Source organism: Solanum verrucosum, unplaced genomic scaffold, assembly GCF_900185275.1.
Source record: "Solanum verrucosum unplaced genomic scaffold, falcon-dt-bn FXZP01000028.1, whole genome shotgun sequence".
Classification (NCBI taxonomy): Eukaryota; Viridiplantae; Streptophyta; class Magnoliopsida; order Solanales; family Solanaceae; genus Solanum; species Solanum verrucosum.
Window position 1 is genome coordinate 740,025 of NW_026020183.1, and position 10,774 is coordinate 750,798.

Sequence of the window (10,774 nt, forward strand, 5' to 3'; positions counted from 1 at the left end):
GTCCTACCCCTCTTCTCCACTGCCCTCCTCTTTCCCATTTCTTTCCTTTTCACTCAGTTTTTTTTTTGGATTAGGGTCTGAAAAATACCTTAACTTTGGTCGAATTTGTTGTTGCGATAATAAACTTTCATGAGGACCAATTACCTCCCTAGACTATTTAATACCGTATTTTTTACCCCCTGAACTATTTCATAGTGTATTTTAAAGGTATATATGTGTCCACGTGGACACATTATTATTTATAATTTTGCATTATTTTTATGTCCACGTGGGCAAATATATATGTTTAAAATACGGTATTAAATAGTCTTGGGAGGTAATAGGTCCTCATGAAAGTTTAGTATCGCAACAGCAAATTCGACCAAAGTTGAGATATTTTTCAGACCCTTATCCCTTTTTTTTTTAAACAAAAGTTCTTATCTCATCTAATTTTTCACATCAATTTATCTTAGTCATGACTTTTATTTATCTAATTCTTTCTATATCATTCATTCAATTATTTTTTCCATTTGATAATTCATATATATATATATATATATTATTTTTATATTTTTACTTTCTTTAAATTTTATTATATCGAGAATATAAGAAGGAAAAATAGCGAAGATAATTATAAGAAATTTATGAAAATGGAGTTAGAGAATTTATAACTAAACATTGATTTTGAAATAAAGCAAAAAACATAAAGTTGAATAATTCACATGGTCAAACTGCTCCTTAGTCTCGTGCGTACCAGCAAACTAAATCCATACGTAACGTACATCAATTCATTAAAACAAGACAAGACGAGCTACAACCAAAAACTTTAAGGAAATTAAAGGCAAAAGTACGTTTGACAATCAAAATACTAGTAGCTCCCTAGGAATTACAGCTAAAAAGATTGCAACAAGTGCAGCAGCCACAACTGTTCCGGTGACTGAAAGTTGGGGTCCGTTCTTGAATCCGTTCGAGACGTCTTTGTTAGTATCCGGTGATGATGATGATGATGATGAAGGTGTGGTGGATACAGGCGATTTGCTGGTCGCATTGGTGAAGATCGCATAATCGGGAGAAGTTGGAGGAATGTTGAGTAACTCTGCGTTCACCAAAAAAAGAAATTCATGTGAAGGCGTTTAACTGAACACGATATTTATGCAAAGGCCGATGCATAGTGACAATATTGTGTTCATCTAAATCTAGTATTATTTCCAATGTGAAACATAATGTTATGCATAAAGATCATCTACTAAAATTATAACAAATAGTAGGTAAGAACTTATAACTCATAATCGATCAATGTTAAAATACTTAAAAGTTGAAACCCTAGAAATTAAATTTTAGATCCGCTTTTGCGTTTAAGTATAAAAGAAAGATCTTTGAAACATAGAAAAATTAGCATTTTTTTTGTTTTATGACTTTTAAGTTAGTATCTAGAAGTTTAATGACTTTTTGTGTTAGAAAAGATAGTTAAATGATTTTTGTAAACACAAGTGATAGTTAGGTGATCAACCATATGTACAATTTACCCCTAAAGTTAAATTGTCACCCTCTAAATATAGAAGTGTCATTTTTTTTTAAATTAACTAAAAATGAAATTATTCACATAAAATTGAGAAATAGAGACTAGTATTTTCTTTACACTTCTAAATAACATATTCTTTTTCTGATAAAAGAAAAACTCTATAAATTACTCGTGTGGTCCATTTTACTTGTGATGTAGTCCCTCAACAAAATATAACGCCTTAAATACTAGTTTGACTAAATGACTCTTATTTATTCTTTAATTTCAATATAATACGCTTTGTTTAATGTTTACCACATTAATCTCTCTCCATTTTTATTAGAGAAAGTGTAAAAGTGAGGAATAATTATCTTTTTGGGCCACCCTAAAAAATATATCGAGCAAATGTGTATCTTTTGTATATTAAATATAAATATAAATATACCATAAGATATTTATTATATACATAATTAGTCATTATAGTGTGTATATTTTTTGTTAGCATCCATAATTAATTTTGGTTGATGGACCAAAAATGAAAAAAAAGATCCTTGTGAAAATAAAAGTTATTTTAGACCAATTATGTTTAATAAGCTCAATAAGTAAAATGAAGCAAATAGAGTAGATAGCCCAAATTGACAGAAATTGTCAAAACTCCGGGACATGTAGAAGACACCCCATCTAGCCATCTACCTTCCTTTCATTTTAATTACAAACTTTAGAGTCAAAATTATTCAATATACGCAAATTTTACCTCATCAAGTTATATTTATTCATTATAATAAAATAAAGAATATATTTTTAAAAATATATTAAATCTCATATTTTAAGAAGATAATCAATAAATATCTTTGAATATATTTTATACTTTGATATATAAAAAATAAATATTTATAAATTATGATTTTAATAAAAGACTATTTATATCATCAATTTTCATCAATGTATAATTAGGACTTGTGCTATTGAATACATTATGAGATAGTCCATAATTAATAAAGAGGCTAAATTTGACTAGATAGGTAGATAAAATAGGACTTGTACTATTTTAGACCAATTATGTTTAATAAGCTCAATAAGTAAAATGAAGCAAATAGAGTAGGTAGCCCAAATTGACACAAATTTTCAAAACTCCGGGACATGTAGAAGACACCCCATCTAGTCATCTACCTTCCTTTCATTTTAATTACAAACTTTAGAGTCAAAATTATTCAATATACGCAAATTTTACCTCATCAAGTTATATTTATTCATTATAATAAAATAAAGAATATATTTTAAAAAAAATATTAAATCTCATATTTTAAGAAGATAATCAATAAATATCTTTGAATATATTTTATACTTTGATATATAAAAAATAAATATTTATAATTTATGATTTTAATAAAAGACTATTTATATCATCAATTTTCATCAATGTATAATTAGGACTTGTACTATTGAATACATTATGAGATAGTCCATAATTAATAAAGAGGCTAAATTTGACTAGATAGGTAGATAAAAGTCATTTTCGGGTGCCTAAATATCTGTGTCACTGTCATCACAACCAAAGCAACCTTAAATAAACGAAAGAATTTTTTAAAAAGAAGAAGAGGAAGTAAGAATTTATGGTCATTTAAAATAAATTAAAGAATTATTTTTCAATTTAGATATAAAAATATAGATCTTTGATAAAATAAAAAAAACTGATTTTTTTTTTATAAAATAGCCTAAATAGTGTATTTCTCCCAATCCAAAGTGGTCCAGCTGTTTCTTAAATTCGATCACTGTTCAAAACGAACAAGTTGATTATAGTATGAATGCAATTGACAGATGTTACTCTCTGTCCCAACTACTTATTATATAAATTATATAAATTTTGATCAATATTTTGATAAGTTTTTTAAAAATATATTCATATAATAATAATACTTTTTATAAAAAATTTAAATATTTAAATTTTAAAATATTGAATTTATTTTTATTCAATTTTGTATCTACTATTAGTTAATTTAACTCTCATAAAAGTATCACGGACGGAGGAGTAACTTCTAAGTTTTATGTATGTAGTGCATGTAACTTTTTTTTTTTTTTTTTATCTATTTTGATAAATTAAGAAAAAATTATTCTCTAGTATTTTGTTATTATTAAATAATTATATAAAATATTAATAATTTAATTTAGATTTCAAAAGTATAATTACTAAATATAATTTAATAAAATAAACTCCTTACAAATGCTCCATTTTGCGTATTTGTTTAACTTGGCACACCTTTTAAGAAATAATAATAATAAAAATGTTACAATAAAATCCTGAATTATTATATGTTGAAAAATGAATTGGTAATAATTATAATATAAAAGTGAAAATAAAATAAATTCAAAATTCTCTCTTTGTATTTTAAAAGGAATGATTTAATTAATTCGCTTGATATTGAATTTTTTTTAAAAAGAAGATTTTTTAGTCTAGTCGTAAATTAAAGTTATGTCAAATGTACTTAAATGTCTTTTAATATTGGGATTTTAAATATATCACGTGGAAAATTGAAATTAAAGTATTGCTAAAAAAGGAAAGAGGTCATTTTTTTAAACAAACATCATTCTTTTTAAAACAAAGAGAATAATAAATTATCAATTTATTTAGTAAATAATAAATAAATAGAAAGAAAACACATCTCTACTTGACTAACTAAATTTACATACACCACGATATGCAACATGATATAACAAGTGATCTCAAACTCTTATACGAGCATGAGATTCTTAATAAAAAAATCAAGAAACATGTTAAAAACACCTCTAAACTTGACAAGAATATAGGGATGTATTTCACTCATATAGTAAAATCGAGGGTATATTTATGTCCAGTTAATCAAATAAAAATATATTTTTAAGTGTATCAATAATTTGAAAATAAACTAATAATCAAAGCCGAATTTAAAAATATCTCCAATACTTCTATTTCTATTGATAAAATAATATAGATATAAAATAATTTTTAAAGAATTGTGTCAAGTAAACCAGTCATGTCTAAAAAGGATCAGAGAGTGTACATAGCTTATAAGTCAAATATTGACTATATATGGCATGTCATGAACTACACGTCTCACATGAAAATTAAGTATGTCACATAACAAAATTTTCTCTATACACTATTAGAGTATAAAATGCAGCTAAATATATATTTTTTTATAGTATATATTACAATTTTAAAAAAAAACTTACTAGGACAGTTAGAAATACTAGCGTTCGTGAGCTTGCAAGCAGAAGGAAGCTGAAGCAATTTTTCTTCTTGAATTCCCATACTCTTCAACTGAGGACTTGATCCTTTATGGATCTGTTCTATTATGTAACACAAACAAACCGGGTCATGATCTTTTATATCCTCCGCCGCATCACAACACTCCTTCGATGGCGACGGGGCCTTCCCCGTCGCGTATGTCAAACATGCAGCCACCTTTTGAAACTCCACACCACACTTGTCACCCAGACTCTTATCATCACCATTAGCTAATACTATTCCACTACAAACGATTAGTAAAACTACTAAATTATATGCACTTGCCATTTCTTTTTTAGGGTTTGTGTTGTGTTGTAGTAATAAAATGTAGATGTTTTTGTTGTGTGATATATTTATGGAGCAAGCATAAAGAGTTATAAATAGGAATAAATGGGGTGAATGAATAATAAAGGTGAGTAGTTGGGAACGTAGTGAATTATAGGCTGGTTGTCAGCATGTGAAACGGGGATGGTCTTAAATGAAGTAAGCAGTCGTATCTGTATAGTATCTGATTAATTCATTTCCCGCTGATTCTGTTGGAGGGTTTTCATCCGTTCATTACTATGCGAGTAGACTTTTTCGATAAACCGGATCGGGTAAAATGGCATTAGAAAAAGTGGTTCATATATATTTTTACCGTTATACAAATGACTCACGTATATCTCTATCGTTATAAAATGAGCTCATATATACTCTTAGTTTAATGGAAGTGAAAAAAAATAGTTTTAAATTTATATTTTTTACTTTTAATTTTTTAAAAAAAACTATGTAGGGGTATATATGATCCTTCTAGCAAAGTTCAACGTATATTTTAATCTTTTTTATACATAAATTATTTTTTGAGGTCTTTGATTATCATTATTTGAGTTTCTTATTCTTATTTTATTTTTTTCTTTCGTTCCTTAGTGTAAAGAGAACATTTTAAAACTAATTTTTTTGTGGCTATATTATAATTTTAAAATATTTTTTTCGACTATATTTCATTTAGTTTTTATATTTGAATTTTTTTTTGGATAACCTATAATAGATTTTACAACAAAATTAGTGAAACATATATAAATTTGACCATCAAAATAATAACTTTAAATTAGTCGTTGAAACCAAAAAAAAAGTTTAAAAAATTATGTGTGAGGATGATTAATTATACCCACATGGGATTTTATATATATATATTTTTTAAAATAGTTTTTTAAAAAATAATTAATTTTTTCACTTCCGTTAGAGAAAAAGGGTATATTTGAGTCATTTGTATAATAGTAGGGGCATATATGAGTCACTTTCATAATTAGGGGTATATCAGCTCTAAATGACAAGAGGTTTATCGGGACCTTTCCCTTTTTTTAATATTGGTTCAATACTTTATGGTAGTCTTATGCTAGGTATAACTAATACATGAAAACTCATGATACTAGCAATGCAAATATTTTTATTACATGCATTAGCATGATTAAAGATATAATTGTCCCAAAAAATCTTTTCCACCTCCTTTCCACTACTTATGTAAAGGATATTTTTTTTAAAAATTGTCGTCATTCGGCTTTAACATCAAATTTTGATCGAATAATCTTATTGATATATTTTTTGGACCAAATTTATACATTAATATTAATATTTTATTAGCATATTTATGAGCGTTTTCGTAAAGGTAAATTATCTCCCCTCATATTTTATTTTCTTGTTTTAAATCTTTTGCACAAATAGTTGTTATTTCGTAAACAATTGTGAAAGGCCACTAGTTAGAGTACTTCTGACTAGAGGTGGCAATTAGATGAGTTGGGTTAAATTTGGCCGAGTCATTGTGGGTTAAGATAATAATTGGGTCAAGACCCAATATATTTAATCCAAATTTGCTTTGGTCAAAACGACTTTGGTCAAAATGGGTTAGTGTCACGACCCAGATCGTCGTGATTGACACCCACACTAACCCTCCGGTGGGAGAACCATTACTACAACCCAACTAACAACTTAACTAAAAACTAAGACATTTAAAGATAAAGAAGCAGATTTAAATGACAATAAAAATAGAGTCCCCATAAACTCCAAAGGTTTAAACAATTAACAAACCAACTAATGCGAAAATTCAACCCCTAAAACCTGAAAGTCATTGTACCAAAACTCTACGAACGATAAGTCTAAGAACAAGGGGTACAATCCCGAAACTAAACAAACACCTTTAACAAATAGTCTGAGTACGAAGAGAGTGGACTTAAATAAGACAGATCCATGGCAGCCTGAAAGAACTGGTTCACCCTTGAATCCGGTCACGCTCAATAGTCACCTAGCTGAGGTCTATCAATAACCGCCTGAAGATGTCCTGCAATCAACAAAGAACAAGCAAGTGCAGTATCAGTACACAACCACAGTGTACTGATAGGACCACGCGGCTATCCCAATAAGTGAAACACATGCAAGTAACCACAACATTATAAATAGGCATATACCAAACATATACAATATTTAGTCATCTTTTCAGGATCAATGTAGCATTCCACATTCTCAATAATACACATTGGTTATCATTGTAGAGCAACAAACAGTCTTTCAACCTCAATCACCATTAGATATGAACGTAATCATCACAAGTAGATACACAACACAATTCAATGGTCCTCTCATGAAATCCAATTCAATCGTCCTCTCATAGAACCCAAACCCAAAGCGTTAGTGTACCGGTTCATGGTATCCGATCCAATGTTTATGTGGGAACGTATCACCGATCCCATATTTATGCCGGGACGTGGCAACCAATCCAATGTATATGCCGGAACGTGGCAACCAATCCCATATTTATGCCGGAACGTGGTAACTGATCCAAGTTAGTGTGTCGAAACGTAACACCCGATCTATTCAACAAACCACAATCACAATGTATATTCTCACAATCATACAACAAGAGGTGATTCATGGCATATAATTATTCAATTATCCTCATTTACGATTAGGGTGATCAATAATGCAACATTCACATACATACATGCATTATAATGAAGCAAGTACAAACATATATCACACCAACATGAAATCACAATCATCACCTACCTCGAATCCAAGCTTGAATCCCTTAAGGCACTTGAATCTTTTCTTTCCAGATTCGTTCCACTTGTTCTTAGTCTACAAACAATTAATTTAACATGAGAATCAATAAACAATAACTAATTACCCGAATTACTAATAATTCTATCAACCCTAGATCATACCCATGATCCCCATACCCAAATTAGGGCTTTCTTCACCAGAATTTCCATATCGAGACCCTTCCCCATCGATAATTACCCATTAGATTATGTTCTATGGATTGAAAAACAAATTTTGGGAGTTAAAATCTTACTTTTAGTCTCAAGAATGGTGAAAAACTGTCAAGAAAACCCATGGTTTGTTCCTTAACTCTCAAGTTTGAAAATTGCAGAATAAAACATTTTTTGGGGTATATTTTCGACTTTAAGTCGTGTTTGCCTCGCTGTGGCAGCACTCACCCCGCCTCAGCGGCCTCGCCCTGGCGGGAATAATCCCACCACAGCGGCTTGCACAAAAATAGAATGTCGAATTAAGAGCTCCAAACCCCCATTTCACAACACACATTCATCCCACGACACTCAGAAAATACATGTTCACGCTAAGATCAATTTCGGGAGTTCTACTCGCCCGAATTCAATTTTGTAAAGTCGTACGGGTTCCTTAACGTCTTAGCTATCCACTCACGCAATCAATTTTATTATTACACATCTCATTCATTACCAGATTTCCCTAGACTTTCCTGACTCCGATTTCCTCCTAATCTGGACTAGGCTAGGAAATTTCAAGTTACTACTCAAAAAAATTTCTGGTCCAATTCTTTCCCCATTGGCTTTTTCCTAACGACGGAATCATGTCGTTACAATAGATACCAATTTACCCATCACTCGTTCCCGAGTGATCAACTAGGAAAGACTGGCTAAAGTAAGAGTAGAGTAGTATCTGAATCGTTGAATCATTGGGGATACTTGTCTCGCATACTTTTTCTGTCGACTATGGGCTGCTAGAAGCTTAGCTTGGATACTTCTCACCTTGTCCTGAGCATTTTTCACCAAATCAACTCCCAAAGGTTTTACATCTTCATCCCCAAATCACCCTATCAGTGATCTACACATCCTCTCATACAATGCCTCAATGAAGTCATCACAATACTCGAGTGATAATTATTGTTGTATGTAAACTTAACTACAACAAACGTTATTCTTAATAACCACTAGAGTTGATCGTACTCACGTCTGCCACATGTTATCAAGGGCCTTGACACAATCATCAGGACTAATCCTTTCTAGGTGGACCTGAACCAACCAACACACACTCATAATACTCAACCAATCGTAGTTCTTATCAACATCTCCTTCACACAACATAAATTTCCATGAGCTTAAGTTACAAAATTTGATCTTTAGACATCAGATACTTATCGAGGAATATGTCCAAGCAGACAGCCCACTAACCATACTATCAAATGCTAGATTTAGCAATTATGATTGTAGATTACCCTTAAGAATTGTAGAATTGGACCCAATGATTCCTACATTCATCCACACATAATCAATACATGACCTCAACGACTAAACGAATATTAAGATTGTCGGACAACCATGATCACACATGGTAGCTCTTCTATGAATTCTCATAAGCAAATGGTACATGTCGAACCACTAAAATACTTTAACAACTCCAAGACAACACCAATTATGTCATTCGAAATAATCAAATCTTCCTAATCTTCCCACTCAACCAAGAGAACATCGCAGGATTTAGTACCCCTGATCCACCACTAGGGATCAACCCACAAAAGTAAAAACACACTAGAGCATAGCTAGTGAATCATACTCACAATACTAACAACCATCATAAACACTCCGACCATCTACCTTATTATAAACCAACACTTTTAAAAATGAAACCTTTCTTAACTACTTAAGAATCAATAATAGTAAACTTACGACTCAACCCAGGTGTAAGTCCTTTCAAATGCTCAATACCGGATACAATTGATCATTTCTCACCTTGCCAATTCATACCTTGACAAAATACATCACCACGAATGTAGACTTACAATGAAAAATCCGAATTGTAATTTCCATCGTATAACACAATCCTTTTCTCTATCAACATTAGCTTGTACCTTGAAGATTTTTATGAATTCATGGATCTCCATTTATCATTGATCGCATCTCCATCGATCTTACAATATATTTTTGCTAAAATTTCAATCATACTCATTACTAAACTCAAAAACAAGAACCAAGCACTTATTATATAGTTGCATTCCATCACAAACTCTTATTACCCTTATGCTCAGTCAGCCCTGACTATCACCACAAAGTCAAACTTTTCATCAACACGACACCTCAAACTCATGTATACCCATCAAATTCAAAGGACTAACCCAATTTTTATGCACACTTTCTTACTAAATACTTCAATTGCCTTCACCCAAGTATACTCAATGGGACTTTCTTTATCCATAAGCTTGTCATCTCGATATTAATCTACCCAAATATGGCTTTTGATAAAATCAACAGGCCTCATACTACCATCATTCTTGTTAACAAACAAGATAGGAACACCCCATGGGGAAGCACTATGAGGGATGAAACCTTAATCAAGAAGCTCCTGGATTTGAGCTTTAAGCTCTCTCAATTCTGATACCACAGGAATAGATTCAATAGAGGGGGATTCGACCTCAACATCCCGAATATGAGCCAATCATGCCAAACAATCCTGCCCCACCAGTTTCCTACCCCGCATGACAGATATGACCTTAGTTGACTTAGGCTTGTACCCCTTTCCCACTCTAACCTTTCCCTACCCGGGATCTCTAGAGTTACCGACTTAGCATTACCATTAAGCACAACATATTAGGGGAACAACCAAGTCATGCCTAAGATTATATCCAGTCAGTTATATCCAGCATAACCAAATCAACTCAAATCTGAAAATCCATAAACACAGCAGGACAACACGAAATACATGGTTGACTATGACTAACTCTTCAACTGGGGTAGAAA

At 31.1% G+C, this 10,774-nt stretch overlaps 1 protein-coding gene across 1 annotated transcript; it reads right to left on the reverse strand.

Moving 5' to 3' along the window:
- Nucleotides 1-635: 635 nt before the first annotated feature.
- LOC125829259 (non-specific lipid transfer protein GPI-anchored 1) lies at nt 636-5,040 on the reverse strand. The gene is made up of 2 exons (XM_049508510.1): nt 4,691-5,040; nt 636-1,075 (listed from the first exon to the last, which is right to left on the reverse strand). The coding sequence occupies exons 1-2, from the start codon at nt 5,031-5,033 to the stop codon at nt 840-842; spliced, it is 579 nt and encodes a 192-aa protein (XP_049364467.1). The 5' UTR covers nt 5,034-5,040; the 3' UTR covers nt 636-839.
- Between the last annotated feature and the right edge of the window lie 5,734 nt (nt 5,041-10,774).

Bases quoted from the DNA above. Each gene is read 5' to 3' on its own strand.
- LOC125829259 (XM_049508510.1), bottom strand. From the start codon at position 5,033: ATGGCAAGTGCATATAATTTAGTAGTTTTACTAATCGTTTGTAGTGGA. The intron at 1,076-4,690 runs GTAAGTTTTTTT...TGGTGAACGCAG, and splicing joins TAGTATTTCTAACTGTCCTA to AGTTACTCAACATTCCTCCA.